Raw genomic sequence first — 27,891 nt, 5'->3', positions numbered from 1 at the left:
GCAGAGTGCATCATGTGAAATATAATAGACCTCTCCGTTGTTATTGTACACTCCGAATTTTATGTGTGTAATACAATGTTCCATGGTTGTTGTATTCGATGTATTTTACCCGGAAGTGCAAATACAGTTACTGGCACTAAATGTCTTTTACTTACTGTTACTTATTCAACTGTGTTGACTGTAATATAGGTTATGGACCCAGCGAAGCATTTGGAATATGTATATCCATAATATGGTAGTGAGAAAGTATTGGAAAAGTTACAAGTAGTGCATGTGCGTGAAGTAAGAGTTATCCTTACAAGGCGAATGCAACTCTTTTGTATTATTCTTTATGTTAAGAAAGACCAAAGTTACTGTTAAAATGAGTGCAGAACAAATTCCACAGATTGAACAACTTAGAGGTTGCAAAAACTATGCAACATGGAAATTTGCAGTAGAAGCATATTTACGTTTGGACGACCTATGGAGTGAGGTGGACGGGACAATGGAATCCACAGATCTTGGGTGTTGTGCTGTCATCATCATCATTTCATCCCCACTGTCGACGTGCAAGTCACCCAATGTGGTGTCACACTTGATAAGACTTGCACTTGGCGGTCGAACTTCCCGCCTGGGAACTCCCGGCCACTGATGCCATATGCTCATTTCCATTTCCATCATATAATATACATGCCTCTTTGCTGTTGTTGTTGTAGTCTTCAGTCCTGAGACTGGTTTGATGCAGCTCTCCATGCTACTCTATCCTGTGCAAGCTTCTTCATCTCCCAGTACCTACATCCTTCTGAATCTGCTTAGTGTATTCATCTCTTGGTCTCCCTCTACGATTTTTACCCTCCACGCTGCCATCCAATACTAAATTGGTGATCCCTTGATGCCTCAGAACATGTCCTACCAACCGATCCCTTCTTCTGGTCAAGTTGTGCCACAAACTTCTCTTCTCCCCAATCCTATACAATACTTCCTCATTAGTTATGTGATCTACCCATCTAATCTTCAGCGTTCTTCTGTAGCACCACATTTCGAAAGCTTCTATTCTCTTCTTGTCCAAACTATTTATCGTCCATGTTTCACTTCCATACATGGTACACTCCATACAAATATACTTTCACAAATGACTTCCTGACACTTAAATCTATACTCGATGTTAACAAATTTCTCTTCTTCAGAAACGCTTTCCTTGCCATTGCCAGTCTACATTTTATATCCTCTCTACTTTGACCATCATCAGTTATTTTGCACCCCAAATAGCAAATCTCCTTTACTACTTTAAGTGTCTCATTTCCTAATTTAATTCCCTCAGCATCACCCGACTTAATTCGACTACATTCCGTTATCCTCATTTTGCTTTTGTTGATGTTCATCTTATATCCTCCTTTCAAGACACTGTCCATTCCATTCAGCTGCTCTTCCAAGTCCTTTGCTGTCTCTGACAGAATTACAATGTCATCGGCGAACCTCAAAGTTTTTATTTCTTCTCCATGAATTTTAATACCTACCCCGAATTTTTCTTTTGTTTCTTTTACTGCTTGCTCAATATACAGATTGAACAACATCGGGGAGAGGCTACAACCCTGTCTTACTCCCTTCCCAACCACTGCTTCCCTTTCATGTCCCTCGACTCTTATAACTGCCATCTGGTTTCTGTACAAATTGTAAATAGCCTTTTGCTCCCTGTATTTTACCCCTGCCACCTTTAGAATTTGAAAGAGAATATTCCAGTCAACATTGTCAAAAGCTTTCTCTAAGTCTACAAATGCTAGAAACATAGGTTTGCCTTTCCTTAATCTTTCTTCTAAGATAAGTCGTAAGGTCAGTATTGCCTCACGTGTTCCAGTGTTTCTACGGAATCCGAACTGATCTTCCCCGAGGTTGGCTTCTACTAGTTTTTCCATTCGTCTGTAAAGAATTTGTGTTAGTATTTTGCAGCTGTGACTTATTAAACTGATAGTTCGGTAATTTTCACATCTGTCAACACGTGCTTTCTTTGGGATTGGAATTATTATATTTTTCTTGAAGTCTGAGGGTATTTCGCCTGTTTCATACATCTTGGTCGCCAGATGGTAGAGTTTTGTCAGGACTGGCTCTCCCAGGGCCGTCAGTAGTTCCAATGGAATGTTGTCTACTCCGGGGGCCTTGTTTCGACTCATGTCTTTCAGTGCTCTGTCAAACTCTTTACGCAGTATCGTATCTCCCATTTCATCTTCATCTACATCCTCTTCCATTTCCATAATATTGTCCTCAAGCACATCGTCCTTGTATAGACCCTCTATATACTCCTTCCACCTTTCTGCTTTCCCTTCTTTTCTTAGAACTGGGTTTCCCTCTGAGCTCTTGATATTCATACAAGTCGTTCTCTTATCTCCAAAGGTCTCTTTAATTTTCCTGTACGCAGTATCTATCTCACCCCTAGTGAGATAAGCCTCTACATCCTTACATTTGTCCTCTAGCCATCCCTGCTTAGCCATTTTGCACCTCCTGTCGATCTCATTTTTGAGACATTTGTATTCCTTTTTGCCTGCTTCATTTACAGCATTTTTATATTTTCTCCTTTCATCAATTAAATTCAGTATGTCTTCTGTTACCCAAGGATTTCTACTAGCCCTCGTCTCTTTGATATCATTTGCAAAAAAACTTTGCTTTGATAAAAATATCTTGAACTGTTCATGAAGTATTATGACTGTTATGACCATATTATTCTTGATTTGTAGGTACAGAAATGGGCGCTTTGAGTGCAACCAGAGCTGTATCAAACCAGTCACAGTACTGAAGACCACAACAACAACAACGAGTGCAACCAACTGCTGGATATAAAAACTAAGCTGAGAATAAAACGAGATGATATTCTGCTCTCAATTTTAAATAAAATTTCTATATCTTGACCACATCTCATCCACAGCAATCTATGAGCTAAAATCAACCTATGCAAAGTTTATGCAAATTGTTTCTAGCCCTGCAAACTCTTTAAAATTTTGCATAATGCTTTACTTAACTTGATGCAACACAGTAATTATGACAGATAATGAAAAGGAATTCAGTGCTTTTATCTGGCACACAGACTGTAAGATTTGCAAACATCACATTTTTCACCAAACAGCTTCTTAGTATCAGATTATAATGGCAGCTGTCTCTCAGCACAGGTAGCAGAATTAGACAAGCAGTACAGTGACAACAAAGCCACACTTCAGCACAGGATGCAGAAGGCACGCCTGTAGCAGCCAAAGCACTACTAAAATAGCTATTAGATGAAAATTTGCAAAATGATTTTTTACTTATCAGAGATGAGAAAGTTTTAGCAATGATGTTCACAAATATTGTTGTAGACAAACAGTAAAAAGCGTAAAATTCCTTATAACAGATACAGCCTACTTACCTGTTCTTCTTTCTTTGGAGGCTGCTCCTGGTCTTCCTGCTCTTTTTCTTTCTCTGCTAAATCTTCCAACATCTCCTGGGGAGGAGCATGTTGTGCTGCCTTTGTATCATCCCCAAAGAGGATGCTCATGTCGTGACGTATTAGTGTTACTGTCACAGTGACAATTGCCCCTGCCGTGTAGACAGTTGGATTTTCATCATCAATCACTGCAACATACATGAAATAAAACAATGGTAAAATTAACATCAAAATTTTGTCATGTAAAACACAGAAAAAAGCAGCTTTGTAGACAGTTAGGAAAATTAAATATTGTTTGCTTCATTGAAGAGTGTTGCTAGCATGTTTGTAGAATTTTAGTTGTTAAGTGTCACACCTGGTGAGCACGCGGATGATATGAATTTGACAGCAATTATTATATGAAGGGCTACATTATTTTATAAATTATGATTCCTGTTGTGTTATACACATGGAATATTCAAACATGAATGACACAAGAACAGTGTCCCCTTAAAAGAAACAATGCATCAATGCACACTAAAACACTGCAGAATAATGCATAAATAGAAATTAATTTGATGTTATAGTAATCATAAAATAAATACAGAGGGGCCCATGAAATGTAGACACTGTATGATAGTTAATATCTTTGGAACAAAATCACATATCATTGCAATTTTGTGCGGTAACTTCGTCCATTGTTTTCTCAACGGATCTTGGCACATGTTTTCCAGTGGGTGATAGTGCAGCAATGAATGAAGTAAGACTGTTATTTGAGCAATGCAAGGTGGTACTGAAGCGGTACTGGAAGTATGAAAACATGATGCAGCTAGAAGGGCAATGGCGTAATGTGTATGGAACTCCGCCACCAACACGTACAACAACTTATCATATTTGGGATAAATTGGAAGCCAATGGTACTGTTCAGGATGTACATAATGAAAGGTCTGGCCAACCAAAAACATCAACTAGTCCAGCTTTCAGTGCTGATGTGTTGCGAAATTTCACTAGGTCATCTCAACAATTTGATAGTAGGGTGCACGTAAACATGGGGTAAGGTGATCAAGTGTACAACAAATTGTGAAGGCAGCAAAGTGGTAAGTGTACACTGCAAGATTGCTGTGTGCTATGAACGAGGGTGACCCGGTTTGAAGGATGGAGTACTTTAAGTAGTCCGAAGGCAGAGGCTCAATTCAAACTGAACAGTACTGTAAACTGGCACAACTGTGCATACTGGGCTCCTGAAAACCCTCATGTTCACGTGGACAAGCATGTTAATCTACTGGGAGTTAATGTGTGGTGTGGTCTGTCATCATGTGGTTTGACTGGCCCATTCTTCTCCGAAGGTACCGTAACTGGTGAGATGTATCTTCATATGCTGCAAATGCCGATTTTATCTGTCATCTGAAAGGTGTTTGAAATAGAAAGATTTTACCTACATGAATATGACGCTCCACCTCACCACCGCAGAGATGGCAGAGCCTATCTGGATGAAAATCTACTTGGACAATGGATAGGTCAAAGAGGGGCTGTTGAATACCCACCATGGTCTCCAGACCTTACACCTCTTGACTTCTACCTATGGAGGGACCTTGAAAAATGAAGTTTATCAACAGAAGCCAGATACACTGAATGAGGTACGAGGAACTACTGAGGCATCCTGTGCAGCTATCACATTAGCAACACTGATAGCCATAGTTTGGTCAATAGTTCAGCAGCATCGATGTTGTTTGGCTGCTACAGGGAGTCACTATGAATACATAAAATAACCTTCCCCTGCACAAGAATTGTAATGGTATATCAGTTTGTTCCATTAATACGGACTATCAAAGAGAATATACATTTTTCTGGAACCCTCTGTAACACCAACTGCTTACATATATTTAGATGTGACTCTTAATTGTTACAAACAAAATATTTTAATATGTGTCAAGTTCAATGTAAGAGGGGAGGGGGGCGGGGGGAGGTTCCTTAAAAACACTAACCTGACCAGGGTACACAACAAAGGAAGGAAATAAGTAAATAATAAGCAGAATATACTCGTCATAGTTCTGGGTATATATTCATAGTTTCTGGGCAAAGTTATCCACTGCAATCTCTAACATAAGCACTGAAATTTTGCAATAAACTGTGATTTTAGTGATACGTGTCCCTACTACGCGTGGTAAGAAGAAATGAGGGAACATGGCAATCACATAATATGTAAGAAATGGTTGATTATGGATTAGGGCATTTTTGGCTGCTTCACTATCCTGAAGACATAGCATTTGAACATAATTGTCATGATGATATCTTTATCTTCAAAAAATACAGGCCAATGATTCCACACGATACTGTGACCTCGAGATTGTTGAGGGGGCATTGGTGCAGCTGTTGTGGAATGTCTACCACCTAAAATTCTGTTTATTCACTACTCCCATTCAAGTGAGAATGTGCTTCCTCATCCACCAACATTGCAGCATACAACACTACTGACTTACAAAACTACCTAGATCATTGTTCCGCTGTTTTGGGCACACTCATGCTTCAGAGAAGACTGCATTGCTTCTTCAGAACGGGAAGACAGACAGGCTGGGGAAAGTTAGAAGGGAGCGGCAGATCTACATTTACATCTATACTCTGCAAACCATTGTGACACGCATGGCAGGTGGTACATCCCACTGTACCTATTATTGGGGTTTCTTGCTGTTCCTTTCACATACGGAGCACGGGAAGAATGATTGTTTGACTGCCTCTGCGTGTGCAGAAATTATTCTAGTCTTATCTTCACGACCCTATGCGAGCAATTTGTAGGGGGTAGCAGTATATTCCTAGAGTAATTATTCAAGCCAGTTCTTGAAACTTTGTTAACAGACTTTCTCAGGATAGTTTAGTCTACCTTAACAAGTCTTCCAGTTCAGTTTCTTCACTATCTATGTGACCATTCATGCTGCCCTTCTCTGTATATGTTCAATATTCCCTGTGAGTCCTATCTGGTATGGGTCTCACACTCTTGAGCAATATTGTAGAACTGGTTGCAAGAGTGATTTGTAAGCAATATCTTTTGCAGACTTATTGCACTTTCCCAGTATTCTACCAATAAGCTGAAGTATTCCACCTGCTTTACCCACAGCTCAACTAGTGTGATCATTCCATTTCATATTCCTTCAATGTGCTATGCCAAAGTATATGTGTGAGTTGGCTGATTCCAACAGTGAATCATTGATATTATGGTCATGTGTTTTGTGAAGTGCAATATTTTACATTTCTGAACATTTAAAGCAAACTGCCAATTCTGGATCACACTGAAATCTTACCAAGATCTGGCTGAATATTTATGCAGCTTATTTCAGACAGTACTTCATTATAGTTAACTGCATCAGCTGCAAAAAAAACCTGATTTTACTATTAATAATGTGTGCAAGGTCATTAGAACACAACATGAACAGCAAGGGTCCCAACACACTTCCCTGGGGTAAACCCAAAGTTACTTCTACATCTGATGATGACTCTCCATCCAAAATAAGATGCTGTGTCGTCCCTACCAAAAACCTCCAATCCAGTCACAAATTTCACTTGATACCCCATATGATCATACTTTTGACAATAAGTGTAGGTGTGTTACTGAGTCAAGTGCTTTCTGGAAGTCAAGAAACAGAACATTTACTGACTGTCTTGATCCAAAGTTTTCAATATGTCATGTGAGAAAAGTGCGAGTTGAGTTTCAAAAGATCAATGTTTTCGAAATCGATGCTGGTTGGCATTGAGGAGGTCATTACGTTCAATATACTTCATTATGTCCTAAGATTCTACAACAAATCGATGTCAAGGATATTGGACAGTTTTATGGATCACTTCTATTACACTTTTTGTAGATGGATGTGACCTGTGCCTTTTTTTGAGAACTGAGCACAGCTTTTTGTTTGAGGGATTTACATCACATTACAGTTAGAAGAGGGGCTAACTCAGCCGCAAATTCAGAATGGAATCTGACAGGGATTCCATTGGGGCATGGAGCTTTGTTCAATTTTAACAATTTCAGCTATTTCTCAACACTACAGGCAGTAATATTATGTCATTTACCTTTTCACTGGTATGAGGATTAAACTGGGGCAATTCTCCTTGGTCTTCTTTTGTAAAGGAACATGGAGTTAAGTGTTTTAGTTTTTGCTTTGCTGCCCTCAATGGACACTAGCTTTGATGCCACTAACAGCCTTTACATATTACCAGAATTTATTTGGTTTCTGTGAGAGATCACTTAACAACATTCTGCTACAAGAGTCATTGGAGGCATCACACATTGCTTTCTTGACAGCCAAATGCATGTAATTCAACATATAACTATATACCCTACGCTTTGTTTTACACCTATTATCCAGTAACCTCCATTTCTTTATAAGTTCCTTTACAGTGACTGTATACCCTGGAGGTTCCCTCCCATTATGAACTGTTGTACTGGGTATGTGTCTGTCCAGAGCATGCTCAATTATTCTTTTAAACCTGAGCCATAGTTCCTCTACATGCTCTTGCCCTGTGCTGAAAGTTTCAAGTTCCTCACTGAGATGGGACACTACCGACTTTTTATCTGGTTTACTGAACATATACATCTTTCTACTTGTTTTAGTTGTCATTTGTACTTTGGAATCATTGTTGCCACAACTGTGTCATTGTCACTGATGCCAGTTTCAATGTGAACATCCTCAAAGAGGTCAGGTCTATTTCTTGCCTTTAGATCCAATATATTTGCATCATAAATGAGGTTGCTAATATCTGGTCTACATAGTTTTCAGAGAAGGCATTTAGTAAAGCTTCAAAGGATGTCTTATCATGCCCACCACTAACAAAACCATAATTTTCCCAATTAATTGTTGGATCATTAAAGTCTCCACCGATGGTTACAGTATGATTGGGGAACTTACGTACAAGTGAACCAAGGTTTAAAGTTTCAGTTACATCAGGAGATGAGTCTGGTGAGTATTACAAGGATCCAATAATCATTTCATGCCCATCCCTGATATTGAGTCTTCCCTAAACAATCTCACATGCAGCTTCAGTTACTACCTAAGTGGATTTGAGTTTCTTGTCTACTGCGACAAATACACCACCTCCATTACCTCCTTGCCTATGCTTTCAATATACACTCAAATTTTCCTCAAAAATCTCCTTGCAATCAATTTCAGTCAGGTTTCATCATTCTGTACCTAGTATTATGTGAGCTTCACTGCTTTCCACGATTTCTTCAAACTCTGGCACTTTGTTGCAATGCTTCAGCAGTTTGCCATTAGAATTTTAATACTCTCAGCTGAGGGAGGCATTTCTTTCGATCTTACACACGTACTTCTGGGTATCCGGATTGGATGGAGATGTGTGCGCCTCACACACAGTCAGCTACGTGAGTAGCAGACTCTGATGTGTACCGCACACCTGACCCATTTAGGGGGACCCTAGTTCTCAACCCTATGGTGCAAGTCCGGAAAGTTGCAGTCTAGCTTGTTGCAGAACTTTTGAAGTCTCTGGTTCAGTCCTTCCACTCAATACAGAACCAAAGACCCACAATCAGTTCTGGGGAAGGCTGGTCTTCTCAACCTCCTCTGCCAGTCATGGGAATGACCCAAGAATGACCTCGGAGCCCAGATGACAGACATCATTTGTTCCAATGTGTGCCACAATCTGCTGTTGGTTGCATCCTGCTCCCAAAATAGCTGCTGGAATAGCTTCTTCAACATGTTAAATGAGCCCCCAGGTATACATACTGAGTGCAGCTGGTGTCCTTTCCTGTCCCTTGCTGCCATTTCCCTAAGGGGTACCATCATTCACTGTACATTTGATCTGCTGACAATTAATACACCCCTACACTTTTGTGTTTGCCTCCTGCTGACACCAGACAAAACAGGTTTCTCCAAAACAGGTGGAGCGAGTCTCACTGGCTCAGTTTCAGTTTTAGTGAAGGACAGAACATCAACTTGTTGGTTAGGGGGATTTTGTACTTTCTGTGGAGGAGACAGGATTCATAGGAGAGGATAGTCCTTGAGGCACTATGTACATGACTCTTGAGAGCTCTTCCAACACACCAATTCACGGCAGCTACCAATCAAGGTGATTTCCAGAACAGTGTTCATAGTGGTGCTGCATTTTGGCTGGTGCAATGTATTACAAGGCTGCGAACAAATAACTTTAAGTCCACTAAATATCTTTTCCCCCCCCATGAGCCATGGACCCTGCCATTGGTGGGGAGGCTTGCGTGCCTCAGCGATACAGATAGCCGTACCGTAGGTGCAACCAAAAGAGAGGGGTATCTGTTGAGAGGCCATACAAACATGCGGTTTCTGAAGAGGGGCAAAAGCCTTTTCAGTAGTTGCAGGGGCAACAGTCTGGGTGATTGACTGATCTGCCCTTGTAACACTAAACAAAACGGTCTTGCTGTGCTGGTACTCAGAACGGCTGAAAGCAAGGGGAAACTACAGCCGTAATTTTTCCCAAGGACATGCAGCTTTACTCTATGGTTAAATGATGATTGCATCCTCTTGGGTAAAATATTCCGGAGGTAAAACAGTCCCCCATTCAGATCTCCAGGCAGGAACTACACGGAATGTCAGATCCCTTAATCAGGCAGGTAGGTTAGAAAATTTAAAAAGGGAAATGGATAGGTTAAAGTTAGATATAGTGGGAATTAGTGAAGTTCGGTGGCATGAGGAACAAGACTTCTGGTCAGGTAAATACAGAGCTACAAATACAAAATCAGATAAGGGTAATGCAGGAGTAGGTTTAATAATGAATAAAAAAAATAGGAATACGGGCAAGCTACTACAAACAGCATAGTGAACGCATTATTGTGGCCAAGATAGACACGAAGCCCACATCTACCACAGTAATACAAGTTTATATGCCAACTAGCTCCATAGATGACGAAGAGATTGACGAAATGTAGGATGAGACAATAGAAATTATTCAGATAGTGAAGGGACAGAAAAATTTAAAAGCCATGGGTGACTGGAATTTGACAGCAGGAAGAGGAAGAGAAGGAAATGTGGTAGGTCAATATGGAATGGGGGTAAGAAACGAAAGAGGAAGCTGCCTGGTAGAATTTTGCACAGAGCATAACTTGATGGTAGCTAACACTTGCTTCAAGAATCATAAAAGAAGGTTGTATACACAGAAGAGGCCTGCAGATACTGGGTCTCAGATAGATTACATAATGGTAACACAGAGATTCAGGACATTTCCAGGGGCAGATGTGGACTCTGACCACAATCTATTGGTTATGAACTGTAGATTAAAACTGAAGAAACTCCAAAAAGGTGGGAATTTAAGGAGATGGGACCTGGATAAACTGAAAGAACCAGAGATTGTACAGAGTTTCGGGGAGGGCATTAGGGAACAACAGATATGAATGGGGGAAAGAAATACAGTAGAAGGAGAATGGACAGCTTTCAGGGATGAAATGGTGAAGGCAGCAGAGGATGAAGTAGGCATAAAGACGAGGGCTAGTAGAAAACCTCGGGTAACAGAGGATATATTGAACTTAATTGATGAAAGGAGAATATATAAAAACGCAGTAAATGAAGCAGGCAAAAAGGAAAACAAACATCTCAAAAATGAGATTGATAGGAAGTGCAAAATGGCTAATCAGGGATAGCTAGAGGTCAAATGTAAGAATGTAGAGGCATAGTTCACTAGAAGTAAGATAGGTACTGTCTACAGGAAAATTAAAGAGACCATTGAAGAAAAGAGAACCACTTGTATGAATATCAAGAGCTCAAATGGAAACCCAGTTCTAAGCAATGAAGGGAAAGCAGAAAGGTGGAAGGAGTATATAGAGGGTCTATACAAAGGCGATGTACTTGAGGACAATATTATGGAAATGGAAGAGGATGAAGGTGAAAATGAAATGGGAGATTTGATACTGCGTGAAGAGTTTGATAGGGCATTGAAAGACTTAAGTAGAAACAAGGCCCTGGGAGTAGACAGTATTCCATTAGAACTGCTGACAGCCTTGGGAAAACCAGCCCTGACAAAACTCTACCATATGGTGAGCAAGATGTATGAGACAGGCGAAATACCCTCACACTTCAAGAAGAATATAATAATTCCAATCCCAAAGAAAGCAGGTGTTGACAGATGTGAAAATTACCGAACTATCAGTTTAAAAAGTCGCGGCTGCAAAATACTAATACGAATTATTTACAGACGAATAGAAAAACTGGTACAAGCTGACCTCAGGGAAGATCAGTTTGGATTCCGTAGAAATGTTGGAACACGTGACTTATCTTAGAAGATAGATTAAGGAAAGGCAAACCTACATTTCTAGCACTTGTAGAATTAGAGAAAGCTTTTGACAATGTTGATTGGAATACTCTCTTTCAAATTCTTAAGGTTGCAGGAGTAAAATACAGGGTGCAAAAGGCTATTTACAATTTGTACAGAAACCAGATGGCAGTTATGATTCAAGGGACATGAAAGGGGAGCAATGGTTAGGAAGGGAGTGAGACAGGGTTGTAGCCTATCCCCAATGTTATTCAATCTGGATACTGAGCAAGCAGTAAAGGAAACAAAAGAAAAATTCGGAGTAGGAATTAAAATCCATGGAGAAGAGGTTCGCCGATGACATTGTAATTCTATCAGAGACAGCAAAGGTTCTGGAAGAGCAGTTGTATGGAATGGACAGTGTCTTGAAAGGAGGATATAAGATGAACATCAACAAAAGCAAAACAAAGATAATGAAATGTAGTCGAATTAAGTCGGGTGATGCTGAGGGAATTAGATTAGGAAATGAGACACTTAAATTAGTACATGAGTTTTGCTATTTGGGGAGCAAAATAACTGATAATGGTCGAAGTAGAGAGGATATAAAATGTAGACTGCCAATGACAAGGAAATCGTTTCTGAAGAAGAGAAATTTGTTAACATCGAGTATAGATTTAAATGTCAGGAACTCTTTTCTGAAAGTATTTGTATGGAGTGTAGCCATGTACGGAAGTGAAACATAGGCGATAAATAGTTTGGACAAGAAGAGAATAGAATCTTTCGAAATGTGGTGATACAGAAGAATGCTGAAGATTAGATGGGTAGATCACGTAACTAATGAGGAGGTATTGATTAGAATTGGGGAGAAGAGGAGTTTGTGGCACAACTTGATTAGAAGAAGGTTTCAGTTGGTAGGACATGTTATGAGGCATCAAGGAGGTAAGCGTGGGGGGGTTAAGATCGTAGAGGGAGACCAAGAGATGAATACACTAAGCAGTTTCAGAAGGATGTGGGTTGCAGTAGGTACTGGGAGACGAAGAAGCTTGCACAACAGAGTAGCATGGAGAGCTGCATCAAACCAGTCTCTGGACTGAAGACCACAACAAAAACAACAACAAATATCTTTTAAACTGTTGAGTTAAAAAGTTGCTACTTACCTATAAGAACTGAAGTAAATACACAAAATGAGATTTCTATTAATGCAACATGAAACCTACGGTAAAAACTACTAGTTTCCTAAAACTGCAGCTGTTAGAAATTAAAAAACCTAGCTAATTTACAATAAATGCAGGTAACATATAGGGCTACTCCTCTTTAAGGGAAAACTAGATGTAATACAATATGTTAGTTAGAAAATCTGCTACAGTAACTAAATCACAAATGCCAATTTGCTGCGAACTGCTTATAGATTATGAAAGGACAATGATAGCTTCCGAAAATTCTCAATAATGCCTGTTTATTTGCATTGATGTATAATTATGTTCAAGGATGACTTATTCTTTGGCAGAATTGTGAACCAAAACACTGACTTCCTATTAAATAAATTACATATCCAAAACACTCTTATTGGTAACTTATGAAAATATAGTTTTGTAAGCAGCCAAAAATTCTCAAAATAATGCACTTATCACATAATTGTACAGTGAAATTAGAGAGAATGATTGTTCTGAATGAGGATAGGCCAACTGTTCTCAAAAATTTTAAAAGAGTACAATTAAGTTTAAGCCCACAACTGACGACAACAGTACGAGTTTATTGCGGCACTCGCGAATGTTTGGAAATTCACAATATATCACAATACAAACGGGTATTGATAAAGCAATGAAAGATTACACAGAAACAACACACACAGTAAAATATGTGAATCTAGAACTTTAAATCAGCACTTGATCTTATACATGCAGTCTTCCACAAATGAAAATTCCTAAGTAGGTTTTTATATGTAAATAAACATGCGTACTGCACAGATTTTTCACTTAGCTGATTCTGCGCACACTTCCACACCGGCGTGCCGAAGAAGAACACTGCAATGAGAGTTTATCTTGATCAAAATCACTAAGATCACTTGGGTCCCGAGACACAACGTATTCACCTTTAGTGAGAAGGGTAGGCATCCAGAGACCCTTAGAGCCTTTAGAAGTAAACTGAAGAATAGTTGTAAATCAGCCATCATACACTATGGGGGAGCAGAAAGGGGGAGAGGAGGGAGGGGGAAGAAATGTTCAAAATGAATGTGGTATGATGTAGTCTGTATCAGAAATCTTACAAAACGCCCAGAAAAAAAATAATCACCATTTGTGCAGTTCTCTTTGAAATGAGAGGGCAATAATGGGCACACACATCACAATGGCAAGTCCCACATCTTAGGTTCTATGATAAATGTATTTAACAATGTAGTCCTAGAATTCCATACTCCTTGGCATTATTCACAGCAAAGCAAATGGAATGACTGAAATGTAGATAAAGACTGGAGATAAAAATGGCCACAAATAATTTGCAGTGTTACCAATCATTCATCACAGTGAAATGAAAATGTCATTCTATAATGACAACAACAACAACAACAACAACAACAATCTACTATGCTGTTGTAGCAGGTGGAGAGGCGATAATTCCCGGGTGGTAATGAATCCACTGTCACCACCACCACCTTTGGTGAACCAATCAGAGTTCTGGATCCTGGGGAACCTCTACTGAGATGCTTGGAGGTATAAGAGAATCTAAAATCTAAGACTGTTTGGATGTAAATGCTGAAGACTTATTTTTCTACTTTCAATTCAAACTTCATTCTCAAGACCAAAAAACTGGAATAAATCACTGATGCCATTTCTTGAGGTCACGTACTGATCGTCACAATTTAGGGATCAAGATTCGTGAATGAAAATTCTTCAATCACAAGGTTATAGAATCTTCAAAGGCGAGAATGATTAAAAAGCAGTAAAAACCATCTCACAATTAGATACAGATTTATTACTGTCAGGAGGAAGATTTTGGATTTGATTAGGGACTTCACCTCCTCTAACAGACAAGTCAATACTCTTTCTTTTCGGTGTGCAAGTAGAGTTTATACAACGGTGAATGTACATGCATCAATCAATCAGGCAATTAAGAAGGACCTAGAAGAAATAGGTGCATTCTGGGAGGAAACAGAAGATTTCCTTTCAAAGTTACCTGACACACACATCACGCTTCTGCTTGAGAATTTCAACGCCCAGCATGACAAAGAAAGAAAACGTCATAAGATTATTGCAAGCTATTGAGTGCGCAGGAGAACCAGTTGCAATGGGGAGACTAGTGGAGTTATGCAGAACATTCAATCTGGTTCTTAAGTCAACTGCTTCCAAACACCTGCCCAGAAAACTAATGATCTGGACATCTCCAAACTCCAACCTCGGTGAATTCCAAACTGTCCACTTCGTCATTTGATGGAAAGTGCAAGAGATCCAGAAAGTAAAGATTCTGAGAAATGCCAATGTAGACTTGGATAACTAACTTTCAAAGATCAAGCAATGTAGTAAGATAGATAGAAAATCTATTCACCATGTGGCGGAAGGGGAACACAGATATAAAGATATTTAAATTTGCAAGCATTTGGATTTAGTGGCTCCTCCTTCGGGCAGAAGAGTTAAATGGAAAGGTTGAGGGGTGAAGGAAAAGGACTAGTAAGATTTAGGAAATGGTGAGAATTAGGAAAAGTCATCCACAGTCCTGGATCACGGGAGACTTATCAGACGGGAAGGAAAGACAGATTTTAGGTGACTGCACCGGATGAGATTTGTAAACCTGAGAGATTAAAGGTGAAAGATAGGGTAATACTTAAGACAGATATTACTGCCAAAACATCGTGCATGAGTTAATAATCACAGTAATCTAAGTGCCTTGGTCATGACAGAAGTGGGAGAACAGACAAGTCATAAAATGAAAGGTGTAGAAAACTCAAAGGGAAAGAAGAAATGAATAGTTGCTGTGAAGAAATGCTGAAACCAAAGAAATTAATGTAAATTAAGGCCACATGGGTGGAGAGAACAGATGACAGGTTATAATACCAGATCCCATCTGTGCAATTCTGAGAAACTGGTGTCTGGGGAACGAATCCAGGTGACACATGTGATGGAACAGGCACCGAGGTCATTACTTTCATGTTGTAGAAATGCTCTACAACAGGCCGCCCCGTAGTTGCTGACTACAAAGCAACAACCATACTCATATCTGCCTTAGTTGATCAGCACCCATAACCCATAATACAAAGACTTCACTCCTATAATAGAGACACTGACCATTTCGTAGATTGTCTCATCCCACTCCCACCACATACCCCGCGTGTCACCACTGATGCCACCTCTCTCTATACTAGCTACCCCTATGTGCATGGTCTGTCTGCTGCTGAACATTTCCTCAGTCAGCATCCATCTGATTCCAAACCTGTGACATCCTTTCCGCTCAGTTTAATCATCTTTATGCTTACTAACTACTATTTTACCTTTGAGGGGCACACATACTAACAGATCGGGAGTGCAGTCATGGGTATCAGTAAGGCTCCTTTGTATGCCAACCTTTTCGTGCCTCACCTGGGAGGGGGCGGGGGGGGGGGGGGGGGGCACTTCCCTAAGATTCATTAGCCTTCAGCCCCTAGTTTGGTTTAGACACACTGACGACATCTTTGCCACATGCCACATGGACTCATGGTAAGGTTGACCGTTAAAATTCTTGGAACCTCTCAATACATTCCCCCAATTGAATTTCTCATGGTCCTATTGCAGATCCCATGTCACTTTTCTCAACTTTGATCTGATCTTCACTGAAGGTTAGCAACAGATTTCTGTTCACATTAAACCTACTAACAAACAACAGTACTTACATTTTGACAGTTGCAATCCTTTCCATCTCAAACGTTCCCTCCCATACAATCTTGGCATTTGAGGCAAGTGTATTTGTTTGGATGCAGACTCTTTACTGCTATACATCACCATTCTCATCTCAACCCTTACTTGATGTAAGTACCCCACCAGCCCAGTTCAAAAGCAGATTTCCTGAGCCAGCACATCCAATCCTTCCAAAAACAACTTAAGAGTACACCTCTTGTCACTCAGTGTTATTCTGGTCTTGCCCATGATACCTACAATAGCTTTTCATTGCCCTCCTAATCTCCGCAGTATCCTTGTCAGACCCTATTCTTCTTCTGCATCCATTTTCTTACCCTATAGCTCCTGCCCCAGTGACTGTCTCCTTTGTGAGACTTGCCCTATTCATCCTCCTATCACCATCTATACTGATAAAACACGCACTATCTAGGGTGAGCCACCTGCAAAATGATGCATGTCATATATCAACTGTTATGTACATCGGTATGACTACCACCAAGTTATCCATTAGGATGAATGGGCATAGGCAGAAGGTGTATACTGGCAACACACAATATGTGGGTGCAGTGCATTCTCTAGAACATGACAGTTGTGACCTTGGAGCCCTTTCCTTACTTTCAATTCAAACACCATTCTTAAGACCAGCAAATTGAAACAAGTCACAGGTGCCTTGTCTCACCATCATATACTGATCACCACAAAACACTTAGCTTTACACTGTTATTAACTTATGCGATATGTTTTGGCAGTAATCTCTGTCTAGTGCGTTATCCACCTTCCAATTTTAAGCTCTCACGATTCCAAATCTCGCCCAGTGCAGTCCCCAATAATTAGTCATTCCTTCTCATCCCATATGGTAAGTCTCCACTGACCTGGGATTCTGGATGATTTTTTTCAAACTCACCCCATTTCCTAAATCTCACTAGTGCTTTTCCTTCACCCCTCTCCCCTAGCCTTCAATCCTTCTGCCAGAAGAAAGAGCCATGGACTCCAAAAGCTTGCAAATTTAAATACCTTTATTAGTTTGTTTGCCTCCCACTGCTTGATAAGTAGATTTTTTATCTATCCAATGACATAGTATTTTCAAAAATTGATTATTTTCATTGACTAGCAAGAAGTTTACTCCTGAAAAAAGTGTGGCGGAGACAGGTTTAGGAGCAGCCACAAATTCCCACATGTTGGCTACTTTAAATTCTGAGAACTGTGAACTACTACAATAGGCTATAGTCATAAAATCTGAGGAGACTGTTTCACTCACAAAATGAAGAAAGCATGCTTGGTGGTATAACAAATGTGATGCAGTAGTACAACTACGACAAATGCTTGACAGAAATGAAATTGCCAGAAAAATAAAGCAAATAGGGTCAACTTCCTCAACAGAAGAAAATTAGCATAAAAGAGCCATCCGCGGGGTGAATTCTGCACTTGGTTATGAAGCAGTTTCTATAGACTGAGCAATGCTTCCAGAGCGATAATACATGTAACTTCAGTAAAACCTTCAAGTACAGTCTGAACAAGTACAACGGCACGAGTCTATGATTCAAAGATTTCAAAAGGAAGGTAGCGTATTGTGTCAAAGGTAACTGCTAACTACTAGTTATTTTGAATGCCTCCTCAAATACAAGGTTCTAGGGACCCCATTCACATACAAAAACAATCCCAACACCCATCCAAACCTCTTTCCACAAAGGAAAAAATGAGGAAGATCATCCGAGCACTTAAGTACAAACAGCCACTGGGTGAACATCTGATAAATGCTGACGTGTGGAAGTATGCAAGGCAAAAGGCAATCAATAAACTTGTTGCAATTATTCAAGAGATTTGGGAAAGCAAAAAAATTCCAAATGGATGGACCTCTGCCATAATTCATCCACTACATAAGAAAGATGACAGAACAGATGTGAACAACTACCATGACATATCTCTCCTGCTAACAACTCACAATATCCTTTCAAAGGCTCTACAGCATAAGATAGAACAACAAATCAGTCCACAGTTAGGGAAATATCGAAGGGTTTAAGCAAAAGACGATCATGTGCTGAACAGATTGTTAATCTGAACTTCATCACTTCCAACTGTATTTTAGAAAAGATGATCTGAGAATGACTGAAAGAGTTCAGGGGTAGAAAATCAATAAAGGCTAGTCTACAGGTACACGAATCTCATTAACCCCTGTCTAGCCTTTGCAGATCATCTAATGACCTTTTCAGATTCCGAAGATATGCCATAAAAACAGCTTAATCAATTGAGGACACAAGCAGTGAAGGCTGGACTTCAGTTCTCCTTTCAGAAGGCTCTCTTTATGACGAACATAAAATAAATGCCAAGAGAACTGGAGATCCGACTACAAAAAATTAATTGGGCAAGGAAACTTTTAATTCCTAGGTGAATGGCTAAAGCCTAACATATCAGAGACAAAAGACTCTGTGCCCACATTTAGAAACTGGAAATGGCCTACAAACTTACTAAAGGCACCTACACTAAGAAATCAATATCCTTACATGCCAAAATTACACACTGCTGCACAATTATTCGATAGGAGGCTCAGTGTGAGACAGGGATTCTTACAATGAACAGGAAAGGCCTAACGGAGAAACGTGAGGCCAAAGAAAGAGAGATGTAGAAAAAAGTCCAAGGTCCTGTCAAAGAAAACAGCTAGTACAAAACACTTCACAATCATGATCTATATAAGCATGTGGAGGAGACACATGACATGATTCAAGACAGGATTGCCTTTTATGGCCACATGACCCAAATGAGTTCAGAAAGGATATCTAGAAGGATATTAACGGTCCTTCTAGTTAAAGGAACCCAAAGGAGCATAGATCACGAAGTTGAAAAAGGTCTACGAGAACTGGATAATTCTTTTAAAGATATCCTGTCACATGACCTGCTTAAGAAAAAACTACGAGCACATAAAGGTTTCCAGGAAAAGCCGAAGCTGAAGATGCAGACTGAAGAGAGAAAATAACACCTCAAACAAATGCAGGAGCACTGGGTGGCAGTTAATGTCCAGGAAAAGAGAGTGTTAGTTATTATGGTCTCTAATTGATTGAAATAATGAAGGAATAATAATAACGATAATAATAATAATAACAGGAATCAGGCAATGACTGTAATCTGTAAAATACTCACCTTCAGATCTCACTTTAAACTCAATATAAGGCATTTTCCCTGCAACCTTCATAACATCATGGTACTGTTCATCAGAAAGATTGCGTAAAATGCTCCTCCTCTCTTCATGTTTTAATTGAGCAAACTGCTGAATTGTTTTTATATATCTCTGTAAAAGCGAACAAATGTTTTATATATTTTATAATTGCAAAGAATTCTGTACTGGATGTAGTTAGATGAATCTAGAAAATTTGTACTGATGTGATAAACTATACAAAAGAAGTTTATTTAAAAAAATAAAATAAGACATTTTAAAATCTTTTAAAATTAATTAATGGTTTTAAAAATTTACATTAACTGTTCTTAGAATAATTAAATCACATTTATTTCTAAAGACATGTATGTGATTATGCCAGATAGTTACATTATTTCTACAATTACACAATTGCCGTTATCTCCAGCTCTACAGAAATGTCATTTTTTCCTAACTTAATTGTTCCATTTAGGATTTCTGGGGTAGTAAATGTTGTTGGACTCTCAGACAGAGGTGTGGCTAAATTTCTGTGACCTTTTAATGAATCACCAACTGATTATCTTCAGAAAATCATTTCTGATTATTAATGGAAGACCACAATAGCGAATTGTTGTGGTGAGACATTAGTGGACAGATGCAAAGCATTTCTTTTTAGCTCACCTTCTTCTTTTTCTTTTAAATGATTTGTAAATAATATCTTTGTCATCTCACCAAAAGAAGCTGTTACATAACATTAATGTCTCTAACATTTCAATTCTCACCTTCCTAATATTCTGTTCACTCTGAAAGTAGGAAAAAAAAGGTAGAGAAAAAAATGGAGTTTATTCCTGGAACAATTGGTACATAGGTGATAAGAAGGCTTAATGAGAAGGCCACCAAACTGAATTTTCAGGTAACACATTATCATTATTCATTTTAGTGCAGAAGAGTGGCCAGTTTCAGATTCAGAACTGTCGCAGAAGAGTTCAGTCAAGAACCATTGCATAACAGTTCAGTCACATAGAGACCAACTTTCGTGTCGAACTCAGTCTCATTCACTTCATCCTATGTTTGTTGAAACAGAGATGATAACTGCAAGTAAGTCATTGTACAAAATGACTCAATCTCATTTTGTCAGCAGATCTGCATTAAAGAGTAGCAGTACCTTAAAAAGATGCATGATTATTTGTGCTTTTTGTTCATTTTAAAAGTGTGAGCGTGCTTCTGGGTTCTCTTATTTCAACGGTGCAAGTCAGCAAGATGTTCATAAAAATTCACAGTACAGAAAATCCTGTGCCTCATTATGCAGACTTTCTTTCCAAATTTCAACGTTCTCATCTGTTACCTTAAGCCCAGTCGAACAGACCAGAAACCACGGTTTAAGAGAAAAAGGGTATTACAAAGTGTGCTCTGGGCCTCATGCTGTTTCAAATGGCAATTGTGAAGAAAATGAATAGATATACTCTTGTTCAGTTCTGTGCAATCAACATACGAGGTGTGCTGTTGAGATGCACATATGCGTTTTTGCTTGAACTTACCTCAGGAATGCTGTGTCTTACATGAAATAAATTATCAATAGTAACTTTGAACCTGCTTCTGTAGGGCAGGTCACCAACATAGGTCTGTGCAGCAGCAGTAGACTTGAGACATAAGCCAGTTAGAATCCTAGTGGGGGAAAATTTTCCAATCAGTATTCGGCTGACAAGAGGAGGAGAGGTAGTGGGATAAGTCACCAGCCTTTGAGTCAGTGCCGTTGGTTGAGTCCCTTCATTGAACTTCACTGAAATATCATACAGTTTTTGACAAGGCAGTCTGACAACACTTCATAGGGCTTCATGAAGCGAGGGCATCTAGCACTGTTGATGGCTGAGGGCGCCGAGCTGGGCAGTCCCCTTGTGATCTTCAACACATTTAGGCTAGATGCTGGCACTTGACTTTACTTTCTCCCTTCCCTTCATTCGTGACAATACAAATCTAACACTACACTGTACAAGTTCTCGTCACAGCCATTCCCACAACTGACACTTCACTTCATAACAGGTCGGAGAATGCAATGGTGAAGCACCTCCATTACAACCTTGTCAAGAATGCCAACGCAGGATTCTTGCACCTGTTCCCCCTATGCTGATTCCTGGAGTGGGGGATAACTTTGACTTTGAGAATATCACCCTATAAGGTAGATATACAAAAAAATTCATCCAAATTTTGGAAAATGAGTCCCTTCATTGCACTTCACTGAAACATCATACAGTTTTTAACAAGGCAGTCTGGCAACACTCTAGAAACTCGAGAGCATTTATATTGCCTCCTTACTATTTACAGGCATAGAACCCATTTACTCCACAGCTGGGATACACTAAGAATCATAATTATGCAAGTAACAGAATTTTTGTAACTAAATTATGCAGATACCTATTACCAGTCTTCTTACTTGTACTTACCTTTTTATTTACAAAATACTTCAAATTGTCATCTGTAACATATGGCAGCTGTAAGAGTGGACTTTTATATTCCCACATAGCCTGTACTATCATTGGACACAGTTTCATACAGTTTTCTATTGTCTCAATATTTGGCAGTCTTGGTACTGAAACATAATAAAAGGCACCCACGTGCAATATTTATGTGGCACTTTTTTCAGTTAAACTGAGAAAATGTTGTGAAATATCATGGACAATTTATAGAAAAACATAAAAATTACATTAAATAATAATGATTACATTTACAAACTAATACTAATATGTACTAGTTTTCTCCCATGATCTAACTGAGTGCTAATGGTCAGCTTTCTTAATCCCACATTTTCCCCCCAAAAAAGATCTGCAAATGATCTCTTACCCAACTACTTGCACACACACACACACACACACACACACACACACACACACACACACACACACACACACAACTCTAGAGAGAATATTAAATGTATCTGAAGTATTCTGTTGTGCTTCATGATCTCCGACATTGAACACGTTAACAAAATTGTTGGGTTGCTGCACAGCTCAGGTCTTGTACCTGGTTGACGCAATGATGCTGCAGTTCATACTTTTAAAGTATTTGAAGTCAGCTGATTGACGGAAAGGAATACAGCACCTCCAGTAGTTGTAGGGGTATCTTACTCCCACAGTATTTATCTACAAATAAGGAGTCACGTACAAGCCAAATTTGATAGAAATTGCTCCAGATGTTTCCGAGTCGTGCTTTTTTGCTCATATGCTTGTCTGTTACAAATTTTTTTTCAGGCAGAAGTAATACTTGTGCCAAGTTTGGCAGAAATTGCTTCAGGTGTTACAGAGGTACAGTGTTACGTCACAGTGTCTCCCCCCCCCCCCCCTTCTCCCTCTCCAACCTCTAGCTCTACGATGGGAACATACCAGGACTGTCACCGATGAACCTTGTGACCCCGAAAACTACGGATTCTGTCACCAATGAACCTTGTGACCCCGAAAACTACAGATTCTGTCACCAATGAACCTTGTGACACCAAAAACAATGGATTCTATACTCACATGGGTTGCTATCTAATATTTTTTCATATCGTGGCTTCTCAGCCCCACCCCTATGAGACAGTACAAGTATGTTATCCTCAGAGTACTTTACACAAACAATTCCACAAATAATGAGTCATGTATATACAACATTTGGTTTAAATGCCTCCAAACTAGAGTTATACTTTTACTGCATGTATGCGGCATGTTGCTATGCACAGACACAATGGACTTGCTCAATTAAACAACACTTGAGCACAACATGCAAACAGCCTTACGACTACTCACTGATCCAACCCATGATTGTACACTGTGTATGTCTGCAGCTATTGCCTCGGTGCAATGTCACAGTGCTGCCATCTGTTGGAGAACCCTGACCATTATTCTGCCCACCACAGCATCTACATTGCATTTCGGCAAAAAATATTCACACTTGTCTTCATATCCATTCATGGACACGTGATGACATGGCTCTTACTAATTTACTATATCTACTGCAAATATATGATGTTTTTTAAACCGTTACTTTCACATAACTGAAAAAAAAAATTATGTACCAATACAGCTAATCTACTTAGAAAAGTTATTTGGTTTATTTGATTTACACACAATTTTCATGCTACAGTTGAAAACGTAAGTGATGACCTAAATGGCTCTTACTAATTTATTATATCTACTGCATATATATGATGTTTTTTAAACCGTTACTTTCACGTAACTGAAAAAAAAAAAAAAAAATCATGTACCAATACAGCTAATCTACTTAGAAAAGTTATTTGGTTTATTTGATTTACATACAATTTTCATGCTACAGTTGAAAACATAAGAAGGTAGCTATAAATACAAGCTGCACAGCAAAAGAAAAAGCTGAGAACATAGTACTGCTAAGCATTACAAATTACAAACAAATTCTCATTAAGATGGGCATAAGTCTACAACAATACATATCACATTACAATGTTTTCTACTGTCACTTTGAGCTATCTCTTTCTTCCACTCTGAAATCTCAATGCACAGAGCTGAAATCACTTTATAGCATTCACACAATACTTACTTCGCCTGGCATATGCCAGAAGAATGAGCTGGGACACACAGTTGACCATTTCTTGGATAAGATATGGACATTTCTTTACAATGTACTGCCGATCCTTATCAAGAGTTTCTGGGTTGAGAGGAATTCTTGACAGATGGGCATGAATGATTGCACGTGCCTTCAAAGAGTACAGGAAGCACAGTGGTCGCTCACGATTCTTCTCACTGAGGTTTGGTATCTGCTTAATGAGCTGTTGAAGAAAAAAGGAAAAATCAACATAATTGGCTCCATGTAAACTGTCCAAATTGGTTATGGGTTACCCCTTATGTATACATATTATGAAAAGGAAAGTTGCTGAAGTTTCATAATATTGTTACATTCCATCCTGGATTTTCCACTGTTTGATCCTTATGCATAAAAGAATTTAAAGAAATAATACACTTTTGCCATACTTTAATACAGAATTACACAGCAGTCTAAGAAAAAAACTAAGTTTACTATGATCCTACAATGGTATAATAGTAAATCACATACAGTAATCAGATTTCACCTCTAACAAAAATGAGAGCAAACAAAGAGTTCTGTAATTACTATATTATGAACTCTGAAATCCAGCATCTGGGAACATTTCTTAATTATTTTGGACTTTCATTTATTTGCTGTGTAGAAAGTCCATTAGAGTGAGAAGGGAAACCCCAATGACAAGGGAACAGCCCATTTTGTAATGTTAGATTTTCTGTAAGCTACGTGAGTAACATCTCATAGACCCATCAGCCAGCAGATACAAGAGTCACACTTGACAGTAGAGTTTAGAGTTTCCCAAAGTTGAAGAATGGAGTCAGGTATCAACCACATTCGCTAGCTAAATGCCAGTAAGAGAACAGAAATGTCTCTGTCAATTATTATAAAGGGGAAAAAAGCAGTATTATAATGTTAGTTTTATGACCGTCTCAGCTAGTTCCTACACAGCCGAATCACGGTTGGAGTATGACACAAGGGCTCGAAACTATTACGGTGAAAGTAATGCTGGAGTGACTGAATTGGATGACAGATTAATAAATCAATACTTGCAGTTAGGCAGTGGCCCAATTTTATCTATTAAGTTATTAAAATAAGTTTCTTTTAAGTTATAAGCTGATCCCTCAGTAAATCTGCTTGTAAATAAAAAATAAGAAGCTTATATAAGATTTAATTAGATAAATATATTTGTGTAAATGAAAGGAGTATCAATGAGGAGTACTAGTTATATATGGCTGCCCTACAATCAAGAGCTCTAAGCTAATTTATCCTTCCTTTTCTAAAAGCGTGTTTCACTTCATTTACAACAAAGCCTTTCTTTGAAGGAAAAATGTAGAAAGTCCACAGCCTCATCAGTATGCTAGCTGAAAGCAAAATAAATTAAATCTCTAGCCACAATATCATGACACTTTATGGTGAAAATGTCTGCTGTCTACTGTGGAAACCAAACACTGAAGCTTCACAGCCTAAGATGCATGCAAATGATACTCCAAATAAAAAAAGCTCACAGCTACTATGGCAAGGACAAACCAAAGACAGTCAAAAGACCAAAGACAGTCAAAAGACCAAAGACAGTCAAAAGACCAAAATCAAAAGAGACTGCAATCTTCAAATAGTTCATCTCTTCTATTGTAGATAGATGGAAGGCCATACGGTGTGCAAAAAACAGAAAAGCAGCCATTTTAATCACACCTGTATACAGCAAAGTATACACTTTGATAAGATTATAGAAAGCTGCCCTGTCGAATATTTTGAAATGGATTTGAATTTTGTGAATCCGGGTTGATATCAGTTATTTGTGATACTCAAAAATTTGTGCCAGACTGATACTGGAACCTATGTTTCGCAGTTACCATGAGTGGTCACATTAAACACTTCAGTTATCTGAGCGAGCCTCCAGGACCGACCCAAACTTCCACATGTCATGAAAAAGTCCAACAGCCCATTTCGTGATTCCTGCACAGGAAGAGAGAAATATTTTATTGTCATTTTAGCCTATTGAGGCATGGATACATCATTGATGCTTACAATGTCTGTGTTTATAGAGTGTCTGCACCTTCACATTACAATGTCCTTCAGACATGGATGCATGTCTGAAGGAACAGACAACATTAGGAACCGTGTAGAAATCCTTCTGCCCTGGAAGGAAAGAAAGTGGTCATTCAGTGAGGAAAGAACAATACTACAAGATAACACCAGCATCTCAAACGTCACCAGTTGTGCCTAAGGAAAGAAGAAACAATCTAATATTTTGGAAAATCTGGTTCTTATTTATTTTTCGTTTAGAAATTATTTTAGTGGCCTCTGCAGACAAGGTCATAAAAACGCAGAAGGTAGTGGTACCCACACAAGAGAGGGTTCGTATGAAACCTGGTAATGAAAGAAAATTTTACCACTGGCATTGAGCCAGCAGGGACAGAAGAGGTCACCAGATTTTGAGCCAACGTTCTAAATATTGTGATTTGATTCAACAAGGTAAGAGTAGTGAAAACAAAAGACGGCTAGAGCTAACCATGAATGCCTGTGCGCGTTACACCTGCAACATTCGCCGATATGATCATGTTAGTGCTTCATACTCCGAGCTAAAGTGGCTGCGGCCGGACAAATTGCGTGAGTACCACACTCTATGTCTACTTCACAGACTCCTCGTCGCGCAAGCACCCCAGTACCTTGCTTCAGAGATTAAAAACCTGTCATGCCATCATAATAGAAACACGAGGTCACTCTTATTTGGTATCCTAACTGTGCCCACTCACAAAACAAAAACTTTTGCAAACTCCTTCTCAGTTGCCGCTGTCCGCCTCTGGAACAAACTGCCCCTTACCTTGCGCAAAACTCAATCTCCTGCTGTTTTTAAGAAGAGGTTGAAGCATTTCCTACTATCATCCTCATAAAGTTCTCCACAAAATTAATGTACCAGGCCAATCCTCTCATCTGTCAAATAGCAAAGCTAGCGTCTCCTATCTTGCTCCTGAGATGCCTTCCCCTTCATCTATCTCTATTAGCCAGGGAATCTTCTTTTCCTTTATATTTTCCTTAATTATGTTTCATCATGTCTATTCTTCTCCTTCCTTCACCATGAGTCTCCCTCATACTCCCTGCTGCCAGCACTCCTATCTAAAATTTGTCTCTTCAATAATGTCTAATTATAACAGTACTTATGATCTACGAATATAAACTCTATATGTATGTATTTTTCCAAGTGTACCTTTCTAATTGTTTATTTCACTTTTTGTACTAGATGTAGTTTAACATGCCTACTAAAACGTATGAATGTAAAATAAGTAGAATGCCTGGTTAGATGTAAGAGAGGGCCTGATGGCCCTAATCTTGCCAGGTTAAATAAATAAATAAATAAATATTCCTGTGACATTTTCTACGTTTTCCATCATACTCCCTCCTTTTTATGTGTTATGTATTTTCATTGAATGCACACGTAAACACATTTTTGGCTGCAAGATATCTGCACATAATATAAACGAAAGATTGTTTAATGCCAATCCTTTCAGTGAGGTACATGTTGAAGCACATTTTATTCCTTACTAAAGAGTTTTGTGCTGTATCCCGTTACTGATGCATGCGAGTTTGAGTGCATCGAGTGTGGCTTGCCATGTGTGCGCTCAAATCACCTGTCAACTGTATCAATGCAGGCCAGCCACGAGTGGCCGATGGTGGGAAGCGTGCACACAGCACATTTTCCACAGTGCCATCTACCGGCGGATGCTCACTGAACCTTTTGTTGTATTTCTAGTTTGTATCCTCTGGATCCC

The 27,891-nt window shown here is 39.1% G+C and overlaps 1 protein-coding gene across 1 annotated transcript in view; it reads right to left on the bottom strand.

The window, feature by feature from the left end:
- LOC124711703 (translocation protein SEC63 homolog) overlaps window positions 1-27,891 on the bottom strand; it is a 178,484-nt gene that overhangs the window by 52,967 nt on the left and 97,626 nt on the right. Inside the window, exons 8-11 of the mRNA XM_047241905.1 lie at window positions 24,125-24,353; window positions 22,021-22,166; window positions 19,588-19,735; window positions 3,371-3,576 (exon numbers count right to left, since the gene is read on the bottom strand). Coding sequence (XP_047097861.1) covers window positions 3,371-3,576; window positions 19,588-19,735; window positions 22,021-22,166; window positions 24,125-24,353 — 729 coding nt within the window. The remainder of the gene's footprint in view (window positions 1-3,370; window positions 3,577-19,587; window positions 19,736-22,020; window positions 22,167-24,124; window positions 24,354-27,891) is intronic.

This window comes from Schistocerca piceifrons, chromosome 8, assembly GCF_021461385.2.
Source record: "Schistocerca piceifrons isolate TAMUIC-IGC-003096 chromosome 8, iqSchPice1.1, whole genome shotgun sequence".
NCBI classification, from domain to species: domain Eukaryota; kingdom Metazoa; phylum Arthropoda; class Insecta; order Orthoptera; family Acrididae; genus Schistocerca; species Schistocerca piceifrons.
The sequence above is the reverse complement of the archived record's forward strand: the minus strand, read 5'-3'. Positions and strand labels throughout refer to the sequence as shown.